This window comes from Clytia hemisphaerica, unplaced genomic scaffold (genome assembly GCF_902728285.1).
Source record: "Clytia hemisphaerica strain Z4C2 unplaced genomic scaffold, Clytia hemisphaerica genome assembly, whole genome shotgun sequence".
In the NCBI taxonomy this organism is placed as follows: domain Eukaryota; kingdom Metazoa; phylum Cnidaria; class Hydrozoa; order Leptothecata; family Clytiidae; genus Clytia; species Clytia hemisphaerica.
This window is the reverse complement of record NW_027104602.1, coordinates 591492-616649: the sequence shown is the minus strand read 5'-3', so window position 1 is coordinate 616649 and position 25158 is coordinate 591492. Positions and strand designations below refer to the sequence as shown.

At 36.7% G+C, this 25158-nt stretch overlaps 1 protein-coding gene and 1 pseudogene across 1 annotated transcript; one reads left to right on the top strand and one right to left on the bottom strand.

Annotated features, from left to right (window-relative positions):
* The first annotated feature begins 11017 nt into the window (after positions 1-11017).
* LOC136824188 (uncharacterized) lies at positions 11018-12312 on the top strand (annotated as a pseudogene).
* A 5731-nt stretch (positions 12313-18043) lies between these two features.
* LOC136824208 (craniofacial development protein 2-like) lies at positions 18044-18481 on the bottom strand. The gene has a single exon (XM_067080386.1). It carries the CDS (start codon positions 18479-18481, stop codon positions 18044-18046), a length of 438 nt encoding a protein of 145 aa, XP_066936487.1.
* Positions 18482-25158: the final 6677 nt, after the last annotated feature.

Below are 25158 nucleotides of genomic sequence, written 5' to 3'. Positions count from 1 at the left end.
AACATCTTTATTGTAAAATTAGTCCAGGAGCCAAATCCTATATCTCCTTAAATAAGCACTTTTGCTTAACCCAAAATTCTACAGGATAAACTATATATTTTTGGAATCCTCGACTATCCTAGTTTAAGAAATGCTCGGTCCCCAAAGCCAATTCCTGGTCAATTTTTCATACTAGGCCCAAATTTAGGGGGTACTTTTTACCCTTTGTAAGGATTTGTTAAGAAAAATATCTTTCCATGTATGATATAATTTGCTATATCTCTTGAATAAATTGACCAATTGCTTTGAAACTTTACCAAAAGTTTCAAGATAGATTGGTGATCATCATTGGCAAAAGATTTTAGCGAAAAAATATTTTTAGGGGTTTACCTGGGGGAAAATAGGGAAAAATTGGGTATTTTCACTGAATTTTGACACTTTATAAGACTGGGACCAACTAAAACAATTTTTAATGAGGCACAAACTTTGTGTTATGATAAATCTTAATGCAATACACCAGAAAGATTTCTTGTCAACTGTATTTAGTATCATTTTCGACGCTTCAGGGGGTAAAAATGCCCATTTTATTGAATTTTTACATAATTTGAGCAATTTTCACTGCTCATATCGCCTAAAATATTTTCGAAAATAGTTTTAACTTGATCTTTGTGTAATATACACTAGAAAATTACAATGCTGACTTGAAACTATCACATTCAGAGTGCAACTGGACAAACCAGGGGGTAAAATTGCCCATTTTAGTGGATTTTATTGATTTTTGGGCCCATTGGACCCATAGAAAAGTATTAAGGTGTGCAAAATTTGATTTCTAACTACTGGAAACATTGATACTTTCTGATAGACAATAGAGGAAAGCAATCCGTGGTTTTCATTATCAGGCATCAGGGATACAGCGCAATTGCCTGAGTTCAGATGTTTTTCTTTTGAGAAGTTTCCTCAAAAACCTAAATTTTTAGGATGGAAACCAGCTCTAACAAACTTTAAATTACCATTCGATCATTTCTTAGCCCTTTTAAAGACAACTACACAACATTTCGATGCTTTTAACTGAAGTTATGGCTACGTTACAGTGATTTAGCATAGTTTTATCAGCTTTTACTTCCCGAAACGCTCACTACTGCCGGTTTTTAATTAGAAATTCTTATTTTGAGGCAAGCTACTGTTATAAGGAAAGTAAAATGGCGGAAAAAAAGAGAAGTTACCTCAAAGCCATGACCTTATAGAGAACATCAAGCTCTACTTTCATCGAAGATGATTTGGCTTTCTTCGTCAGGCAGGCCGTATCCCCTTAACCTGCAAAATATCAGTTTTATTTCTACGCCTTCTAGCAATTATTTATCAAGTACCAGACTCCAGATAATAATTGTACTAAAAACACTGCTAGTAGGGACCATTTCGGGAGGTCCTGAGAAGCAACACAAGATTTCAGAGCAAAAGCTAACAAAGTTACATTAAGTCACTGTAACTATGCAGCCATAACTTCAGTTAAAAGCATCAAAATATTGTGCAGCTGTCATCAAAAGGACTAAGAAATTATGAAATTGTTGTAATTTAAAGTTTGCTAGAGCTGGTTTCCATCCTAAAAATTTAGGTTTTTGAGAAACCTTCTCAAGAAAAACCTCCAAACTCAGGCTACTGCGAACTAGAAATGGCATATTTACCCCTGATTTACCACCTGTATCCATGATGACGGACAATGAAAACCACAAATTGCTTTCCTTTCTGCCAAAATATTCATGTTTCCAGTAGTTCAAACTTTGTACACCTTAATACTGTTCTATGGGTCAAATGGGCCCAAAAATCAATAAAAACGATAAAAATTGTTTAAAATTGGCAACTTTACGCCCTGGTTTCTCCAACTGCACCCTGTATGTGAGAGTTTCAAGTCAGCATTGTAATTTTCTAGTGTATATTACAAAGATCAAGTTAAAACTATTTTCGAAGATATTTTAGGCGAGACAAGCAGTGAAAATTGCTCAAATTATGTAAAAATTCAATAAAATGGGCATTTTTACCCCCTGAAGCTTCGAAAATGAAACTAAATACAGTTGACAAGAAATTTTTCTGGTGTATTGCATCAAATTTTATCATAACACAAAGTTCGTGCCTCATTAAAAGTTGTTTGGGTAGGTCCCAGTCTTATAAAGTGTCAATATTCAGTGAAAATACCCAAATTTTCCCTATTTTTTCCTAGGTAAACCCCCAAAAATAATTTTTCGCAAAAATCTTTTGCCAATGACGATCACCAATCTATCTTGAAGCTTTTGGTGAAGTTTCAAAGCAATTGGTCAATTTATTCATGAGATATAGCAAATTATATCATACATGGAAAGATATTTTCCTTAACAAATCCTTACAAAGGGTAAAAAGTACCCCCTAAACTCTGGCCCATTATGAAAAAATGACCAGGAATTAGCTTTGGGGACCGAGCATTTCTTAAACTAGGATAGTTGAGAATTCCAAAAATATATAGTTTATCCTTTAGAATCTTGGGTTAAGCAAAATGCCATTTTTCAGGTTTGGCTGCCGGACTAAATGTGATATCTTTAAAAAATAATAAAATTTAATAGCGTTTTATGTATCATGCTTTTATATAATCATATATTGTGCATTATTAATACAATAATGACCGGTTAGTGAGGGCTGTACTGAGAAATATTGCCCGAGGTCAAGTAACGACCGAGCTTGCGAGGTTGTTGCGTTGACCGAGGGCAATATTTTCAGTACAGCCCGAAAAAAACCGGTCATTATTGTATTTGTTAACCGTTTCCTTCAACTTTGATTGATTTTTAGCGCTTTATCCAGGAAAAATAGCGAAATAAAGCAGAAAAAACAAGCGAAAAGAGATAGAAAATTGCTATAATTTCTGACGTCAGAAATAAAAAATGAGAGAAATGATGTCAACGCATTGTTCATTTTCCTTTGAAAAAGTGACGTCACAATGAATTTTCCTAACGACGGGCAACTCTGGACAATGTAGGCCCGTCGTCATGCGAAAAGAACCAATTGCATTGCGCAAAAAGCCATGTAGCCCGCTTCGAAAAAGTAACCGGTTAACAAAACATAATAATGCCTTGGTATGTTTTGATTTGTTATAACATATTGTTAACCGGTTATTTTTTCGAAGCGGGCTACACAACTTTTTGCGCAATGCAATTGGTTCTTTTCGCATGACGACGGGCCTACATTGTCCAGAGTTGCCCGTCGTTAGGAAAATTTATTGTGACGTCACTTTTTCAAAGGAAAATGAACAATGCGTTGACATCATTTCTCTCATTTTTTATTTCTGACGTCAGAAATTATAGCAATTTTTTATCTCTTTTCGCTTGTTTTTTCTGCTTTATTTCGCTATTTTTACTGGATAAAGCGCTAAAAATCAATCGAAGCTGAAGGAAACGGTTAACAAATACAATAATGACCGAGAAATCGGTTAACTCAACAACCTCGCAAGCTCGGTCGTTACTTGACCTCGGGCAATATTTCTCAGTACAGCCCTCACTAACCGGTCATTATTGTATTAATGTATTATCCGATTTTAATTATGGATTAATTCATATTCTGAAAAGCATTATGTATTTTAGAGTATGGCAAAAATAACTGAGTAACTGGTTTTATTAATGGGTTTTTCGAAGGGGGGGGGAGAGGCTGGAGGATATAGTACCCGGGGAGGGGTTGTGAAAAATTTTTCCAAATTTGCCTTGTCCGGGGGTAAACTTGCCCATTTTTGGGTAACTCAGTTTGAAGGTGTTGCGGTGCCAGACTGCACACTAGCAGGGAATGTTTGTAACTTTGCAAAATGATTTAGATCAGCATGTCAGCTATCTTTCTTTCATTCATGTGATTACAAGAGGTTCAAACTGTAAATAAAAATTAAGACAAACATAAGTAACTTACGGTGGCCGAGAACTGCACAAATACTATTTTTCGATACACAGGTTCAAAAAATACGCGAAAAAAATAAAAAGTACGCAAAAAAACAAAAACTACGCAAAAAAAATAAAAAGTACGCAAAAAAAATAAAAAACTACAGTATGTGGCCCCCAAAACGGCGATCAAATTTGAAATTTCTCTCAAATCTAGAGGAAAAGAGATTTTACAAAAATTTTTGCTGCATGAAAACCTTTAACATTTCTACTTTATTTCCTGGAAGTTCTTTTTCAAAATTTTCAATTTCAACAATATTTTTCAATCGCTTAAAGATAGGTAGCTTTTTTCTAATGGCCCCCAAAACGGAGGTTTGAAATTTTAGCGATTTCTCGAGATATCTTTAAGATATGAATACAAAATTTTGACCATAGTTTTGAAATATGATTTAGAGGGTTTTGGGCATAAATTTATTTGATAAAATTTTACAAGTATACCCCTGGTTGTCAAAATGCAGGTTTGGGGCCCCCAAAACGGAGGTGTAGTTAAAATCAAATTATTAAGCCCAGTGGTAATAGGGGGAAAAACTAAGAACATATTTGTGTTTTCCCTTAAATTTACGACCCGATGGATGTAAAATTTATGATTTTTATGAAATATTTCAAGATTTTCGATATTGCAAAGTCCAAACTGAAAATTTAGAAATTTTCAAAACGACAATTTTGATTTAAAAACGTCTTAATCAAGTTTTTGAAAACAAATCTCTTTTGAAAATAGTTCCATTCATGTATGGAATAAGCTTTAAAAAATTTAGAAAAAAAGCTTAACTGAAACTGAAAATATTAAGCTTTAAAGATATTTTTCTCCTATATTTTGCAAAAAAATGACAGAATTTGCCGTTTTTGCTGATTCAGCGAAAAATTTTATATATAATGTTAATTTTTTGTTATAAACTATTAACTCAAGGTGATAGGAATAGAATTCCAAGATTTTTTCTTTTTCTCATATTTAGAATTTTCGGTTTTGTCAATGCTGATTCTAGGGCTCCAAAATACTGGTTGACCTTCAAGATGCTATATCTTTTACCCAGCCTCTAAAGTCACAGATGTATTTGCATTTTCTGAACAGCATTAGGTGTAGAAAGTTTCCTATACCCCGTTTTCATAACTTATTTTCAATATCCAAGGAGCTAGAGTGAGTTATATGCAATTTTTATCTAATTTTGGTGTTAAAATATTTCCTTTAGACGCAAATATGTTATTTTGAATCTGTCTCAAACCAGCAAAAACAGGCTCATTTTTAAGTATAACCATCATTCTTTCAAAATAAACAAAAATCGTTTAATTCTGATAAATCTACAAGTCAGAATCTTCATTTTAATGAAAACCTCCGTTTTGGGGGCCGTCTCCGTTTTGGGGGCCATATACTGTACGTAGAAAAAATAAAAAGTACGCAAAAAAAAAGAAGTAAGCAAAAAAAATAAAAAGTACGCAAAAAAATAAAAGTACGCAAAAAAAATAAGAAGTACGCAAAAAAAATAAAAATTACGCAAAAAATAAAACTACGCAAAGAAAATAAAAAGTACGCTAAGAAAATAAAAAGTACACAAAAAAATATAAAATAAAAATGTACAAAAAAATCCTACAGCGGACCGAAGAAGGCTTGGACCGGGTCCATACATAAAGCTTCTTCCAACGTATCTTGTCTGCTACACAAAGGAGATAATTTTATTACCCTTATCCCGCCCCGTATTCCCTTTGTCCCACATTCCCTTTCTTCACGTATTCCGTTCATTCCCTCATCCTCCCCACATTCATCACTAGCGAGCTTATGTATTTCTATTCGAGATAATTCGAGGGGGACGGTATAAGACAAAGTTGACATGTCTCCAAATTCACCGTCCACTTTGCTCGGCGACGGTAAAAACACCAAAATACCTTTGTCTGTTTAGGTGAGCAAAGGCGGTATAGTATACATCAACTATCAACTTTGTTTTTAATCATTTCACATACCGTCGCCCTCGATATCCTCCGATACATAAACTCGATACTTACTTAAGACGGCGAAACGAAACGAACGAAATTTTTTAAAGCCTATCCCCTACGATTTCTTTACGCGAAGCAAAGAGACTTCCTCCTCGACTACTCCCTCTTGAGGGTGGGGCAGTAATGGTTTGATAGCTTGACGATACTTATGACGATATCAAAGTTTCAAATTATGATAAGCTAACGATGGTACTCTTATGTTCCAAATATACGGGGATGGGTTGGAAAATTTTCAAGATTCTAATAAACTGGGGGGACCTAATTGCCGGGGGGTTAGAAATCGTACTTCTGAAAACCAAAAAATAAGGTAAAAATAGGCTAAAATCAGGCTTTTTAGATAAAAATGAAGGGCCTTCTTTTTGACAGCTGAAAATATTCTGAAAAATTAATAAACGGGGGGTCCTAATAAAGTCCGGGGGGAGGGGGTTGAAAAATTTTCGAAAAGTTAACAAGTGGGGGCCGTTTATTTAGAGCCTAAGAATAGTCGAAAACATATTAGGCTCTTACAGAAAATGTTCATACATGGGGGTGGAGGATAAAGTGTCCGGGGTAGTGAAAAATCTACATTTGTGGGGTAGACTTACTTTGTCTGTCTGGTGGTTATTTTGCTCCGTTTGAGGGTAATTTTGAATGTCCAGCGGGGTTTGTCCTGCTGTCCGGTCAAACGTCAGAATGTCTGAAAGAGGAATTTCCAAAAAATGTTATATCCTCCACCCCCAACCCCATATTCAAGTTGACCAGAAAGCCCGAATTCCACTTTTCCACATTTTGGTTAAAGTCAGTCAGGGACACGTTCCTCGACTAACTGAAAAATTGGAAGCAGCTATGAACTTCATTTTTTTTGTAAAAGGTCACTAATGGGTGTAGGTTGCGTCCTTTCTATATAAATGGCTAGAACACTTTTTATAACCACTTTCGACTTGAATCTGACGCACGCTCACGCTGCGACACTTATGCTAGCTTCATTTTGGTGAAAATGAAGCTTCATTTTGGTGAAAATGACCACCATATTTAGGTATAAATAACTTCTAAGAAATGGCGGTCGAGTGAAAACACGATGCACAACAAAACGAAAGTGGCTAGCACGGGACTCGATAACCTTACAACAAATAACAGGATAAAAATGAAAACTTAAAAGTAAACGAGACAAAGTCTCTACAGTGAAGTTCGTGTGTGCCTATGGAGCCTCAACGGGGAAGCTCAGCGTGCAAATTCTGGCCCAGATCCCTTCTCAGCCGGTCTTCTCGGCCCGGACGACGGGCGGCTAGAAGATTTTTTTTGTGTACTTTTTATTTTCTTTGCGTACTTTTTATTTTTTCTGCATACTTTTATTTTTTTACGTACTTTTTATTTTTTTTGCGTACTTTTTATTTTTATTTTTTTTACGTAGTTTTTTATTTTTTTTGCGTAGTTTTTATTTTTTTTTGCGTACTTTTTGTTTTTTTTGCGTACTTTTTATTTTTTTTGCGTATTTTTTGAACCTGTGTATCGAAAAATAGTATTTGTGCAGTTCTCGGCCACCGTAGTAACTAGAAACAAATAAATAAAAAAGAACTAAATTCTAAGACTAGAATGTGAAAAATGACTAAGTCCAGAATATGACAAAAGTCCAGATCCTGTAAGAAAGGCATCTGGGAAGATGTATAGCTATCAAGATATCAAAATATAGTGTAAAGAAAACTAAGAAAAACTTAACCTAACTTAACTTAAGTCCAGGTGTTGTGCCTCAACACTGGACTGATGAGCTGATGAGGCAAAGAAAACAAAATGTGGCCATGCAAACAGAAAAGCAAAAGGAGTGGCTGAAAAACTTACCAAATTGGCCACATGTGTGAGCTGGTGAAAAGTAAAGCCAATGTGTACACAAACCAACATATAGACAAGTCAGTCAATGTAATAGAAAGTGGTGCAAGTGTAAATGTAAACAAATTCTAAGTCTCAAAATTTGTTTTCTTCTTCTCATGCTTGACATGTTGACACTTTCATGTCTAACACAAGAGTGTCACAAAAAGGTTTGATTTGTTTGTTTTGAGTGGTTGACCTGACTAGGCCCTTTTCCACTATATACTTGATTAAAGGTGTGTATCTCAAGTACGTGAAAGAAGATTATCTATAGATGTTTGTTAGCAATGGAGTATGTCTTTTTGTGGTGGAGGAATATGTAGTAGTTATTAAATGTGATTAATTGATAAGTACTTTCAGAGAGAATTACAATATTTTTATTTGGTTTGGTTTATGTATCAGAGATAGAGTGTTAAAAATAGTTAAAAATATATTATGACAGAGATGTAGACCCAGGGGGGAGAAGTCAGAGAAGTGGTGTGTGTGCATGAAATGAAGATTTTTTTGTGTCATAAGATATCCACGAATGTTAAAATAGATACTATGTCGAAGGTGAGGTTCCCAATAAGGGTAAGAGAAAAGGTTGGAGGTGTGTGTGTATTAAATGAAGATTTTTTTGTGACATAGTATCTAGGTATGGTTAGAAATAACCTCATGAGGAGTTAGAAGATTGTCAAAACCATTGAAGTAGACTTCACGAATCAGAGAAACACTGTTTTTATCGTTGGACTTAGCTTTGGTCAACCAAGATTTGGCAAGATCTTTAATCCTTTTGCATAATGGTTTAATGTTGCTCTCGTCCTGGAGTGTTTGGATTCTAGTGTACTTGGAGGAGTTTGTGACTAATCTCAAACACTTGTTCTGGAAGATCTCAAGTTTGGATTCATTGACTTTTGAAAGAGTGCACAGCATTGCTTATCCATATTCTAGAATGGGTCTGATAAGTTGGATATATGCCTTTCTTTTAGCCTTCATACTAAAGTTGAGGTTATTCATCTTGATCAGATAATCTAGTTTAGAGTGAGCTTGACCTATCTTCTTGGATAAATGAGAGTTCAAGCTTAGAGTGGAGTCGAGGGTCATACCTAAGAATTTACATTCCAGTTTAGATGTGATGGGTTGATTGTCTATTGTGTAGTTGGTAATAATAGGTATGCCCTTGGAGATACGTAGTAAGATTGTTTTTTTGACGTTGATCTTCATTCACCACTTCAAACACCACTTGTTGATGTCGCTGAGTAGTTTTTGGAGATCTTTGTTAGCTGGGTTAATGTTATTTCGTCTTTTTCCTTTGCTGACCTGTGCCATGAGTGCCAGATCATCAGCAAACTTAGTCTGTTTGACTTTGTCATGGGTTAGAATGTCAACAACAAACAAAATGAAAAGCAGTGGGCTAAGACAGCTACCTTGAGGAACACCGTTTTCATGTGTGAATGTATCACTTTTCTCTTTGCCATTTTGGATGTAACAACTTCTGTCTTCAAGGAAGCTTTTTATGATAAATAGGTCTTCATCAGGCATTCCCAGAGCTTTAAGTTTGTACAAGAGTCCTTTGTGCCACACCTTGTCAAAGGCTTTTTCAAAGTCTATGGTGTCACAAAAAGAGAAATCAGCTCAATTTATAGTGTGTCAGAAAAAAGGAGAGAAACTAATTAAATGGTAATTAAAAATATAAAGGTTTTTTCTATAAGCATAATACTATGTTAAGAACATCATTTTATAAGAAAAAATGTGCTTATAAATAAGATAAAGTGATTTGTATGATTTTCATAAATTTTCTATAAGAACTTTAACTAGGAACATATGAAATTTTCTATAAATTAAATTCTAACAAAATATAAACAAAATAAATTATTTTCTCTTTTTCAAACCAGAAATAGGAGTTACAAAAAATGTCATATCCTCCAGCCCCCCATATTCAAATTTATAAATAGTTTTTATTAAAATAAAACAAAATCAGAGCGATACTGACAGCTTAGGTCGATTTTCACCAGATTTTATAAGTTTTTCTGGTTATTTTTTTTCTTTTTGCACAAAATTACACATTTACAAAGTCTAAAATGTAACTGTTCTAATTTAGTTTAGTACTTTTTAGGCAATCAGATTGCTCATATTTTTCATGTTGACGGTAACTAAAAATATCCGACAGTGCATTGCATGTAGAGCGTGGAAGATAAGTAAAAGTTATATTATGCTGATATAAGCAAAAAAATATTTTTCTTTTCCTCGTTCTGAGTACCGTGAAAAGCACAGCTCAAAATCATATATTTACGCTGTGCCGACGAATCGAGATTCTATTCATCGCGCAATCAACGAAGACAAAAGTAACCATGACGACCATCCAAGATCTTGGATGAGGTTCAAAGTTGACATTTTTATTCCCGTCGTTGAAAACACAACAAAAAAATATCATCAATGCTTTTTAAAAAGAGTCAGTGATAGAGAATCATAACATAAAGTATGTCTATTATTTCGATTCAATTGAAAGTGACATTTCCTGTTATACATTTGGGAATCATGTAAAAGATTTCTTTCGAAAGAAACTCACTTCGATTACACTTGGAGGTTTCTGGGGAATTCGTAAATAGTAAACTGCATACTGATACAGTTTGCTAGACATTAATAAGGTATTATTTGCTCTTCATCTTTGATTCTTTCTACAATGATTAGATTGACACATGCGCGATAAAATTTCTATTATCGGTCTTCAGAGGTTAATATCCTTCGAAAACTTAACCTCTGATACTCAGGGTACGTTCTGAGCTATCTTTCCCCACATCCATTAAAATTGAAGAGTAAGCAAACGATATCACTCTTATTTAATAACAAAACCTTTAAAGAAGGACTGGTGGTATAAGAGTTCTTTTTCTGATCCACGCAATTGTTGTAAAATTGGAGAGCAATGCTTATCATTGTATTCCTTATATGGGAATCCAAAGAAACCACCTCAAGTATCCCTTCGTCTGTTTGTAACTTGAGAAAATGAAGCCATTATTCTATAAGCAATACCCACAAGTACAATATATCGATTAATTAACGATTTTCATGGATCTTGAAACACGACAATATGTTGAACGGTGAAAAAGCATGCGGCTATTGTATTTTGATTTTTCCATGAAACACGACAAAATACCTTTATGTTTTCATTCGCAACCAACGTAATTCAATAATCTCATACAAAAGTTATTCTCGTTTTATTACTCATTATAATTAGAAAATATTGAAAAATCCAAATATCTCTTTCCTGCTTTTACACAGGGCGCAAATCAAAGACTTGATATTAACAACATTTAATGGACACAACTTTCCAACCGTTCAAAGGTGATGGGCACGGACGGCTACATCCTACTCAATGACTGGCTTTAACTAGCACCCTCCTACCAAGAGACGGCCGGTGACGCCCTCTTCCAACACTACAAAGAATGGAAGAGGAAAAAATTAAGCGGTCTATCGATCTCGCGATCGGTTTAATCGTAGCTTTATTGAACGTGGCGGAAATCATCATGATCTTACGTATACAGCGAAAGAAGAAAATTTACGAAGTAGTTTTACTCAGTTTGTCATTTTCGGATCTGTTATTTGGCCTGTCCAATGGAGCTATGTGTGTGGTCGTTCTCGGGGAATGGCAAAATGAGGTAGTACTTGAATTGACAACCAGCACTTATATCTTATTCGTTTTGTGTTCGATTTTTCATCTCGTTTTTATCGCTTTGGATAGACTATGGGCTATTGTACGCCCCATTAAACACAACATATTCATGACTCGTAAGAAAGTATATACAATTTTATCCACGATATGGATGCTTGGGATTGTAGTGGCTTTAGCATTACATTATACAAATGATAGGGGACATTTATTTCAAGATCAATACGAATTTGAATTAGTTGAAGATGAAGACGATAATCATAATACCACCACCGCCCTCACAAATACCGACTTAACGCCCTTATCAACCATCACAACAGCTCCACCCATTACAATACACCATATAATATCAAACCTCACTGATGGTGGACGTAATCGAACGAACCGCCCACGAACTACACGGCAACTGCCCTCCGAAAAGCCGCTTCAATTCCGTAAAATATTACTAGCATACAAAATACTAGTGTACAGAAAATTCATGCAGTTACTTTTATCTGGATTCATTTTAGGCGCTGATATCCTCTTAGCCCTCATATATTCACTAATTATTACAGAGTGCGGCTAGCTAAAAAGAAAGCTAAACTACCGCACCAACAGAAAACGTCACATAATAAAGTTAACCTGGTCTGTGTTTTTGTCGCCGGATCATTTATAATGTTCACCGTACCCTACGCCTTAAATCGAATCATTTACGGTAAAGTAGAATTTTGGGTCAATGTGATTTTAGTATCTAATTCCGGTATGAATAGTATTCTTTATTTCTTCCGTAATCGTTGCGAGGAGGAAGTCAAAAAACAACGTAAAAAAGAGGGCGTGTCATCGTCGAGTGGGTGCCATACCAATCTGGCTGATTCCGTTGATACAACACCGGTTGGCACACCAAAACAAGAACGTATCATCATGAAAAAAATTTAACATTGTTTTACTGGGTAAGTGAAAACTATGGACAGATGGTTTGAGATAATTGACCTGCAGAAACCTTCGAAACGACTAAAATTGGCGACCCAATAAATGCACTTTTTGCGTTGAAAAAAAGTGCAGGGCATTTTTGTAGCAAAGTGACGTTAGATTACTTCTACCGCTACAACGCAACAACATCTTTTCGTCAAGTTATACGTTGCACATGTAAAATACATTTCACTAAAGTACAATCGAAATATATAACTCGTTGACTAAAATAAAGAATAAAACAAATATGCAATAAACTATAAAGTGACTGCAAAAAAAGAATGACAGGTAAGACAGGAAAAACAAAACAAAACAAAACCATACAAAAAAACGACCCAGGGACTTTAGCATAACCTTGCGGTCACGCCGGGCTGAAAGAAAACACACGGAATACTCATGCGATAAATGATTAAAAAGTATAAAAATTAATAGAAATTTGCATTAAATGTTCTGGTTTAAGTTATTTGCCATTTCGGCGAAATCAACATCAGCCATCTCGATGGAATGTTGATTCCTTCGTGTTCCTCGTATGCAAAGCAAGCAGGATCGTAATAAGGAGAAGTTTAACTTTGCGCGTATGGAGTTTATTACCATAGACTTTGGAATGTTGCGCTTCTCCGAGATTCGGGTTGCCGCGTGTGAAAAGAAACGATCGCATTCACGACTCATTCCTCTGAAACAGGTGAAGACCAGCGGTGTGAACGATCCTCCTTCCACGGTTCGAATTCTTTCGTTGTAGCACCTCTTTTTCTCGTTCTCGTTCTTCTTGTGTGCAGCCTGAAGACTCTGGTTAAGGTGGCTCTTAGCTAATGGGTTAAAAACCCTTATGTCGACAAATGCTAATTGCCCCTTCACTCAGAAGTTTTTGACTGCGACATCCGTTCTCAATCCTTCCGTCTTGATGGCTGTCTTGTATGTCATCCGTTCGCCAGTCAACGGAGTAAGTGTAGGTTCGACTATAACATGGTTGCTGATTTCTTTTGCGATCTCGGCAGTAAGATCACGAAGCTCGTTGTGTCGGGAGATGATGAAACCGCCCCGAGGACAGTTCATTGCGTGTTGGATGTCGAAAGCCAAACCACAGACACATGTTGTTGGTAGACGCCTCAACGGGATGTTATAGCGAATAAAGATTGCATACCAGAAGGCTTGTTTCTCAAGATAGAATCCATTTGACTTGATTGGCAGAGCTGTCAACCAAAGGGAAGCACCATTCTCCGTAGAAGCTTCAATCGATTTTAGCTTCAATTGGCATTGAACCTCTTCTTTGATGTCATCAAGTTGTTTTTGGTTGTCCCTCCGTTTAACTGCCCTGATCGCTATTTTGATCTTCATTTGCTCTTGGGAATCTTCCTCATACACTTTTTGGTGATCTTTTAGCTTTTCTTTTGAAGAACGAGTCACTTTGATGGAATTTATGTACTCCCGTTCGCACATCTCTGACGGAATGATCACCAAATCTTGGTGGAAGGGAGAGCAGTTTACGATCCAGAGAGTTGAACTCATGCCCTTGGAAGAGAGTCTTGATCAATGCATCGATGGCTTCATCTAGAGGTTTAAGGTGTTCTTTTATGTTTGGTGTCGTCCTCATGATATATACATATCTGTGTCGTAGACCATGGATAAACGCAGCGAAGGCAAGATGTGGTTGAGTCTTCGCGATATCTTGAAGAAGGTGGGGTTCTGATACCCACTCCTCGACTTTCTTCTCCATCAAGGCGTCTTTTGTTGGTTCATCACTGATGAAAGTGCCAAGATGTCTTCTACCCCTCGTTGTTATATTGATCGGCGAGCTTTTGAAAAGCTCTCTTGCAGTGTCAGAACTTTCTTCCTTTACAATTAGCCAAGACTTTGATTCTTCAACAAAATATCCAAGGAGTGGACCATGCTTTATAATTGCATCCCACCAGATCTTGAGCACTCTCAACTTGCCTGCCCCAGTGATGTCATCTGCAAATGCCACCTGCAAGACATTGTTGGTTTCAAGTGTTGTTAGAAGCGGTGTCAGACCGAGTGCGTACATAGACATGGTAACCGGGTCTCCTTGTGTAGTTCCTTCGTTGGAGGAAATTTCTCCTCCACCATTGATGAATAAACGTGCCGGTCTTGAATAACAGTTATGGATATAAGTTGCCAATTCGGGACATAATATCTTCATCTTTGTTGTGAAGTGTAGTTTTCTGATTTAGAGAATTGAAGGCGTTCTTTGCATCGACTTGGATAAACGCCTCTGTGTCATCTTCTTCAAAGGACTCTCGTATTGCATGGACTGCAACCTCGACTCCAGCTTGTTGTCCAGCACACAGTTGTTGATATCCAGCAGTCTTGATTACATCTTGCTTGACAATATACGAGACAGCTTTTCCCATAATTCTTCTCAAGACTTCACCAATCCCGATGGGTCGTATTCCTGGTGATTTGTCTAGTGGAATGAGACGGAATGCTAATAGTGCTTCAGTTGATGCGAGATCTTTTGTTTCCATTGAACAAAGTTTCCTTGCCATTAAAGCGACAGCGTGGCAAAGATCGTTTGCGGATGAACCAAAGACTTTGTTATTTGTCATTCGTCTCCAAGCATCGGCATCAAGATTCGAGGGACCATGTGATCCTCTGGTGCGCAGAATACACCTTCTTATCAGCTCGGAATTGATGCCATCGTAGATTATTGCGTCAATCTCTCGAACCGGACCAAGTAGCAACATTTCGTCATTCAGTTGAGCTGCCTCTGGATGTTTCTCTTTCAAACCATTGATAGTTTCTACTGTTGGTGGCAGCACTCCTTTCGAAGATTCTGATAGAAGTCGTACATCTGATTGAACTTTTCCTTTCAGCATAAGCTTGGTGAATGTTTTCGTCACATCTTTGCGAATCAATTGACTTTGTTGTTGTTGTTGTTGTTGTTGTTGTTGTATACTTTTAGCTTCTTTCAGGAGGCTTGTAATGTTACCATCTTTCCAAAGTTGCATTCTTCTTTTGATGTGATCTTTAATTTCAGAAGCTTTGCAATTTTTGTCGGTCCTTTGGAGGATCAGGTTTGGAAGGAGCATTGCAGCTTTGATAGACCAATGTTGTGATGATGATTCAGTTGTCCATTCGTTCAGAAGATGACAAATCTCGTCTATGAAAAGTTTTCCTGAAGCGCCTTTTGGGAGTTCAAAGAGGTTGTGTCTCCAATGAACAGAACTTTCGTAGGCATCATGAATAGCTGTTTCTTTGTTTGATATTTCATTTGTGTTGTTTGTCTTTTCTGACGCCATTTTTTCTTCTGGAGAGATTGCCGTTGACGCTGGAATGTCTTCTTGCTTTTTCATACATTTGTTTCTGTGTCTTGTCCGTCCACCCTTGTTTTGAAATTCTTTCCCACAAAAATCGCATGAATATGATCCCGGTTGGCTCTGCGTTGCTTGGGATAAGGGGACGATCTTGTTGTTTGGTGGCGATTTTTCTTGTTCTTGCTGTCGAGGTCTCGCTACCGCTTCGGGGAATAGCTGAAAGAACGATTTCGCTGGTTGTATCGCCTCTGTCGAGGAACAAGCAAGACTTTTCATATTTTCAGTTGTCTTCAGGCCTGGATCAGGTGTTGATTGGTCAGAAGTCTCATCTTTTTCACATCCTGTCGCCATTTCGAAGGCAAGCAAAACAGGGCAAAGTGTGGTGTATTCTAGACTCTTCATTTTTCTTCGGGCTTAATATTCGAGCCTGTCAGTCCAACCGACCCTCTCATGTAAAATACAAGATATAATGTACTGTTTTTAACCAATCAAGGCCGGTCTCCACCTTCACGCCAAATTAGCGAAAATTTTTTAACGTTTTTGTAAGGTCATTGTTCGGTTGAAGAATGAAGCAATTCAATTGGTCAAAGTTGACGTAACGGTTTTTGTTCACGCGAAACTCTTTTGAGAAAAAACATTTCGCGCGAAAGTGGATACCAGCCTTCAGATTGCTGATATTTTTTAGATCGCCGATAAAAAGGTTTATCGTCCACCTCTAAGCAAAACGCACTGGCGAATATTTTTAGATATCCGATAGTAAAATATCTCTTCTGTAGCAGCGGGCATAATGTTTATGCTTGCTGCTACTGAAGAAAATAGTTTTTGATATAATTATTTAAATGTCACATATATAAAAACATATTAAAACAATCAATATGCTGAATGGACCTACCTGATGATGAAACTTAGATAGCAACAAGGAGAAAAACAATCTGACTTACTTGACTTATCAGCACACCTCTGGTTGAGGCTTCGCCCACTTGTGAACTTTCTCTCGCCATCTGGTTCTATCACGTGCGTATCGTTCGGCCGTTGCTAATGGAAGACCTGTGTCTTCCCTGATTTTATCTTGCCATCTTTTTGCAGGTCTACCTCTCCTTCGTGTGCCTTGGAACTCATCTTTCAAACATATTTTAGCTAGACTCTCCTCGGGCAGTCTTGCTACATGCCCAAACCAAGACAAGCGTCTCTTTTTGATCATATAGACAATCGGCATTTTGAGCTTTGCTCTCTTACGTAGCCTTTTGAGTGATATCCGGTCCTGGAGTCTAATCCCCAGTATGGAGCGAATACAATTGTTTTCGAATACTGAGAGCTTGTTTTCATCAAGCTTTGTTAGAGACCAGGTTTCCGCGCCGTATATTGCGATTGGGAGAATGAGAGCATTGTACAGTCGAATTTTAAGAGTATTTGAGACATCTCTCCTTAACCAGATCTTCTGCTTTAGTTTTCCAAAGGCAATATTTGCAAGTGCAATTCGTCTTTTGACGTCCTTGGAGGTATAGGAACATTTGATCCAAGGAAAATGAAGTCTTGAACAGTCTCAACATTTTTATTGTCAATTATAACTTGCTGAGGGCTGGCTGTGATGGCTTTGCATTTTGTAGTATTGATTTTCATGCCGTATTTCAAACAGGCGTCCTGTAGTTGATTCGTGGAGAGTTGAAGTTTCTCAAAGACAGCTGCTATCAAGGTGGTATCATCTGCGTAGCGAACATCAATACACAAGCCATTGTTAAGGATTGTTGCCTCTTGTAGTTCTTGGAGCTCATCCATCACAAACTCCAGGAATAGGTTGAACAGCGTTGGTGATAGCAAGCACCCCTGTCTAACACCTACTGTCACTTCAAACCAGCTGGTTAATTTACCATCTACGTTGACGGCACATTGGGTCTTCTCGTACATGTTTTTGATCACCTCAATTACAGTTTCGTTGACGATTTTCACAGTTAGGAGACGATAGCATGTCTTTCCGTAGTTTTCTCCTTTTTTCACATAATTGTATGGTATCCTTCGATAGGCCATCGACAGATTTTCTTTTTCGAAAGCCTACAACCTCCTTGGTTGCTTTATTTACGGTTTCAACAAATTTGTTGTATGATGCCTCGACTGAGCTGTTGTTTATTTCATTTATTAACGTTTCGAAATAGCCACCGATCTTAATCTTGAACTCTTTAGCGTATTCCTCAGTTTTTAGTCTGGGTGTGTCGTATCTCTTTGGGGGAGTTTTGAATCTCTTTCTTTGGGGTAGCTGTAGTTTGTATTTTGCCATTAATAGCGAATGATCTGAGTTCACATCAGCAGAATTGAATACTCTACAACTTTTGATACAGGACTTTTGGTCAGCCGGTACAAGGATGTAATCAATCTGATTTTTGGTTTTCCCGTCTGGTGAGACCCACGTTATCAATCTTTGAAGTTTCTGTTTATACATACATAGTATTCATGATTGACAATTTGTTGGCTGCACAGAAGTTCAGTAGCCTCTCTCCTCCTTCGTTCATTTGACCTACCCCATAAACACCACAGATTCCTGTCCAAAGTTCGTCTGTATGTCGACCAACCTTTCCGTTAAAATCGCCAAGCACTACAAATCTAGAGTTACGTGGTAATGCGTTAATCTGCTGCTGCAACAGTTGGAAAAAATCCTCTTTGGTATCATCATTGTAAGATGAGTCGGGAGTGTAAACTTGAAAAAGAAACAGGGGTCCTATTTTGGTATTCAATTGTATGGACATGATTCGCTCATTGACAAGGGCGTATCCACACATGTGCTGTGAGAGCTCTTTGGTGATGAATATGGCAACACCTTGGCGGTGGATATTGTCCTTTCTGCCTGACTGCACGATAACGTAATCATTCATTTCGAATGCTGTTAGTCCAGTGGGTTTCAGATACTCCAAGTATGTCGATTTTAAGACGCTTCATTTCTTCAGTTAAGGCTTTCAGTTTGAAATTATCATCGTCGTCACTATTGTAGAGTGTCCTTACGTTCCAAGTAGCTAAATTTATAAGTTTATTTTCATCCGGCAGATTTTCGCACCCCCTGATGTTAACCGGGACTGGGGGCCTTCTTTGAACAACTTTATACATTTCATCAAGTGGTTTACGAGTAGTTGAATCAAATTGACTTTCTCAAGGTTCAATCAGAGTGTTTTTCCAGAGACACCATCTCACCGATATGATATCAAGTTTGGTACCATGGATCCGGATACCAGCCAGCCAACAAGTGAACAGTTTATATTATACAGGGTGCTGAACACTCGCCCTGTTGTCAGGGCCCTCGATTTGCGTTATCCAGTGCACACCGTCGGGGAGGGAGAGGGTTGACTTCTGAGTTGAGAGGCTTTTAGAGACGCCGGACCTCTATGTGCTTTCGCACACGTCCATTCACTCAGCTTGAACACCCAACAATCATTAAGAAAATATCAATCATTAAGAAAATATAGCGGTTAGCGAAAATGCATTAAATTTCATCATTGATTTTTGATGGGGGGGGGGGGAAGGGTTTAGGGAAAAAAGAAATAGAAAGTTCCGGTTGCAAAATTGCAAAAGTTTTATTGACAATTGAGTCATGCTTGATGGTGGCATTGTTATCAAAAATTTTTTTTAAGTGGAAAAACAAAGAAATATATGGAAAAAGCCCAATTCAAATCTGCAAAAACGGCGATTTCCGGCATACTTCCGGCATTTTCAGCCGGAAAAACATGATTCTCAAAAATCCGAATCGGCCACACTTAGGGCATTGCCGATACACATCTTTATGCAAAAATCGGGAAAAACGATTAATGAAATCTCGAGAAAATGGCAACAAACAGGTTTTGACGGCATATTATCGGCATTTTTGGCCGAAATTTTTTTTCTTCAAAAATCAGGCTCCGTCACATTTTAGGTATTGCCATTTTGCATCAGTCTGCAAAATTTCATGAAAAAATATAAAGTACAGCTTGAAAAATTCAAGAAAAATCGTTTTTCCGGCGATATTCGGCTGTTCCGGCGATTTTTAGAAAGTCCCGGCATCAAAAATCAGTTTTATTGACAATTGAACCATACTTGATGGTTGGCATTGTTATAAATAATGATTTTGCATGAAAAAACAAAGAAATAATAGGAAAAAGTCCAATGAAAATCTGCAAAAACGGCGATTTCCAGTATGTTTCTGGCATTTTCGGCAAGAAAAGAATTTTTCTCAAAAATCGAACTCGGCCATGTTTTGGGCATTGCTATTACGCATCTATGTGCAAAAAATCAGAAAAAACTAATGATGAAATCTCGAGAAAACGCCAAAAAAACGGTTTTTCCGGCATATTTCCGGCATTTTCGGCCGGAAAAAATGTTTTTCAAAAATCGGGCTCTGTCACATTTTAGGTATTGTCATTTTGCATCAGTGTGCAAAATTTCATAAAAAAATATTAAGTACAGCTCGAGAAATTCAAGAAATACCGTTTTTCCGGTGAAAATAGGTTGTTCCGGCGAATTTTAAATAGTTCCGGCTTCAAAAATCAATTTTATTGAAAATTAAAACATGCTTGATGGTGGGCATTGCTATTAATAATGTTTTTGAATAAAAAAACAACCAATTATAAGGAAAAAGTCCAATGAAAATCTGCAAAAACGGCGATTTCCGGCATTTTAAGCCGGAAAATTTTTTTTCTCAAAAATCGGACTCAGCCATGTTTTGGGCATTGTTAGTACGCATCTTTGAGCAAAAAATCAGAAAAAACTAATGATAAAATCTCGAGAAAATGCCAAAAAACCAGTTTCTCCGGCATATTTCCGGTATTTTCGGAATTTTTTTTTTCCAAAATCGGGCTCCGTCACATTTTGGGCATTGCCATTTTGCATCATTATGCCAAAAATCAGAAAAGACTAATGAGCCAATCCTGAGAAAAGCTGGTAACAGACGGACGAACGGACGAACGAACGAACATCGTTTATTTATAGGACCTCTACCCCACCGGGGTAGGTCCAATAAGGAATTCAACTTTACCTTATGTCTTTGCGATCTTCTGCTGATATTGCGAAATGTAAGTGTTCTGACTTTCGATTAAATTTTGGCGTATTTATAGACTGATGATCTAAAAATTTAATTTCCCAGGGGCATTTGAAATCATTTGAATAACATTGCATTAAATAATCCATTGGGAATTGTGGCCTTTGATAAATATCATAATTGGTTGCAAAGGAATTTTTTTGATAGTCTTTTTTTTGTTTAGAGCAATTTTCGTACACTGAATTGTTTTCCCTTATTCCCATATCAAAGATAACATTTTTTGAGACAGAAAAGACAAAGAAAAAGCACTTTAAAAACGCTATTAAGAAATACTAAATTTTCCGTAGGGTAGTGCTGCAAACGAAACAAAAGGTCTGACCGTCTTAAGGCATTGAGTTTGGAGCCCCAAGGAGCTAGAAATGAATATTCAACCTTTCTCAACCAATAAGATTTGCCCCATTTGCCCCGCATATAGAAATTTAGTGTGAAAACTATACGGGCCACGTGTTTAGACTGGGAAATAAGTGGCTTCATTTCCCATCCAGGAGTTTCGTATCTAGCACATAAAGGGCTTTGAAATCAATGTCTCAAGTTTTATCTCTAGCATAGGACTGAGGGGAAACGATTTTGTGAATGTGACTGCGCAACAAAGGGATACTACTAACGGTTAATGGGATGGTGGTGCCCCCCCAAGCAGTTTTCGTGTTGACGTGATAGGGACATAAATTTATAAGACCCAAAGGGCTAGATGCTGTGCTTTAAGCCATCGCAGGCAAAAACAATCAAATATCGGAAAAAATATTGTTGCTATTGTTTTCGAAAACCCGCGAAGCTTCTGATTGGTCAAGCGCTGAAATTCTATTGTAATGTTACGTGATTTAGGTAGGATTTCCTACCTAACTTTGCACACTTTTCAGCAAAAGTACGCCATCCTAACCATCCGGACTTTATAAGTCTATGGATAGGGACTTTTTTTGCAGCGTGATTACGTGATTTGGAAATAGTTTCTTCGTGATTACGTGACGAGAGGCCAAAACGCGATCGTGATTTGAAAGATTTTTGATTTGGACTTTTTCAAAGGGATGCTTGATTGTCCATTTTTTTGCTGATTTGCGTGATCGTGATTGAAGACAAAAAATTGCGTGATATTGTAATCAGAGTTACCGCTGGGGGGCCTCGTGTATCGTACAAAACAAACAAATGATTTTTGTACTATTTAATTTATTTAAAAAGTAAAATTTGTTATTCAGATATCTTCATATTTTCTGAATCAAGGTTAAGAAATTTCACTAAATGACAAGGTATATTTTCCATTGGTAATTTCTCCTCGCCAACGTTACTTCTTACAGATACACTACAACTTTGATGGTGTCTGAAATATGAAGTATCTTGAACTACCCCATTTTTCAATAAATTAGTCAAATACCTTCGAATCTTCCTCGTTCTTAATATAAAGGCTAATGAATTCAATCCGGAATTCAAAAGCATTACGTAATGAGCCCAAGGTGAATATCGTCTATAGCTTAAATTACGTGACCCGCTGTCGTCTGCTTTAAATATATTATCCCGCATTCGCAAAAGGCTGGCTGGGAGCCCTGAGAACATGATATATCTTATTATCATTTTATTTTTAGAAGTAAAATATGATATCGTTCGATACCTTTTCGGTGAAAATTCGGTTAAAAGTGACAAATATTTTTTCTGGTGACCTTTTTTTTGATGACGAATAGTTTTCACTTACTAAATGGTACTTGATCACTTTGAACATTTGTTTAAACCTTGCCTTGTATGTAAAACATACAATGATATCATTTTATATTTAGGAGGTAAAACGTGATATCTTTCCGATTGTATTTTATTTTTGTAGGAATAATATTTTTAAAACATGCTGAACTATTTTACACAAAAGAACTAAGTTTCATTTCTTTGGTTCCATTCTTTCCAGACACCACGTTTATTCTATGACGGTGATACTACTCTCGAGATGATAAATTTGTGGTTATCTTCTGTTCTACGTAAATAAAATTTTGAACAAACTACCTTTGCCGAAACTAAATTTTCCCGTTTGGAAAGTATCTAAAAATTCTCATTTAGTGGGGGGATAGACTTTGGTCTTATCCATATTCGTAGGGAAAGGATTTTAAACACACCGGTTTTTGCCGGTAGTAGCAAAAATGCTTAAATTGCCACTCGTGGCAAAAACCTGGATGTTTCCATATAAAACATTAATTTTAAATTACATCTGCACAGCCAGTCTGGTTCCTTTCTCAAATTATTCAGAACTTTGAATTTTCAGCGATAGTTTCACGATTTTCAATCCGAATAGCAATTTTATCGGTATTTCAATCGGAAAATCGAGATATTGCATCATAAAAGTCTCTTAAACTGAGGACTTTTACTTCAATAAATTCTGTTCATCCTTTTTTCTCCTGAAATTGTAAGGAATTTGGCTTCTTCAACACTGAAGATTTGTATGCACGAAATTTCTGACTGCTTAACTTCCGTCACTTAAAATAAATTAAGCTTATCTCTCGGTAGTACGGTAATAACACATGCAGTCGGGACCACTATATGGAAAAGGCAACTATTGCCTTAACGGGAAATATTTCCCGAACGGGAAGGTGGAAAACTTCCCGAAATGGCTAGACTTTCCAAATCGGGAAGTTCAACAGTTTCCCGATCGGGAAAGTGGCCTCTGAGCACTCCGGAAATGCCTGTGGAAAGTTTAAAACTTGTCCCTCTTGTAAAGGAGGGAAAATAAATAATATTCACCAGGTAGTTAAGAAATCCACCCTGTAATCGCTTCTTAATTCTACTTTCCCCATTCCCAATTAAAAACTTCCCTATTTGGAAACTTTTTCTCGATCGGGAAAAAAAATCTGTTTTTTTACAAAAATTCTATTTCCCGTTCGGGAACGATGAAAAGTTCTTGACCAAAACGGGAAACAGAAAAGTGATGAAATTTTCAATTTGGAAACAGTTCTTTTTGGGTTGTTTTCACCTTCCTGTTCGGGAAGTATTTCCCGTTAAGGCAATAGTTGCCTTTTTCATGTAGTGGTACCGACTGACATGGTTTACACCACGTTTCTTATGAAGCGTGATCAGGCGCTTTTAGAATCTGCAAAGCCTTAAAATATTTTTCACTTGTTCTTAGGATTTTGGCAATCTAAAATATGAAATTTGTCGTTCTTTTTGTCTATATTTAGAAATGCAGGAATTGTAAAAGATAGAGCCTCTCGTACGTAAAGATAAGAGTCACTCAAAACCTGCTTGAAAATGACGCGACATATTCAGTTGAAACGGAAACCGAGAAGTGTGGAAAGACCAGCAACCGGAAAAATAGGAAGAGAGGAAGACCAAAAAAAAAGAATGTGCAAAAATGGTATTTTGAGGTCTTTGGCTCAACACATAAAAAATTGAAGAAGACTGAAGCACACACAAAGAAAAGGAAAGAACTGTGCTTAAAACCTGTGAGTGATGTGTGATGAGTGATGAAGAGGGAGAAACGAAAATAATTTTTTTATTAGAAGTTTTTTTACTTATCGCCTTTCTCTTGTTTATTAATATGAATTTTATATACATCTTCAAAGATGTTCCATTGGGGAAAAATGTGTGAATCTTGAGAAGAGAGGGTTTTTTTTACCAATGGGGAATGTTTTTTTCTATTTCACAGACATGATGAGTCTATAAAAAAAAAGCAAATGGCTATTCACAAAAGGGACTTGAATGACCGTTAAATTTCGAATTTCCTGATCACAAATGAGTGGTTTTCATTGAGAGAGATCTAGTAGTTGATTTTATTGTTTTCGATTTATCATGGATTCATAATACAAATTTAATTAAGAGGTAGCTTTTAACCAATCAGGAGAAAGGTGTTAGCAGTTTTAACCAATCAGAAGGTGTTTTATTGTTTCGGAGAACAATGAAAGGCCTGGTGTTATATGTTAAATGAACTCATTGGTCTCGGTAGAGAGAGAGATCAAATGAAGATGAAAATTGAAGAAGAAAGGGATCCTAATCATTAATTAATTAATGAGTCTTTTATACTTTTTTTAATGCAATGGTTTAAATAGTTTTTTAACATGACTTTTAAGATGCATTGTATTGTCTTATGCTTTTTTCTTTTGTATTATGTGATTTCGAACATACTACTATTTTTGTGTGAGGTGTTAGTTGGTGTTAGTTAGTAATTTATTAGCGGTCGTTTTATCTCATAAAGCGTCTGGAAAGAGCATTTGGTTGATTTTGCTTTGTTGAAGAGCTTCTGGAAGGGAATAAGTAAGTGAGGTGTTATAAAGTTATAAATCAGGTGATTTTGACCTGAGACGTGTGAAAATAGGCAAACAGGTACACTTGAGAGAAAAACAAAAGAGGAGTTAATTTGCGTGAGTAGTCACAGGATAAAAAGGATTGAAACAAACACAAAAAAAAGAATTGATTTAAAATTCTAATTTGAAACTTTTTTTTTTCCTTTTCAAAATAAAGGGGATTTAAATTTGAGGATTAGTGGTTTAGGTTTATTTCCAATCGGTTTGTGGTTAAGTTATC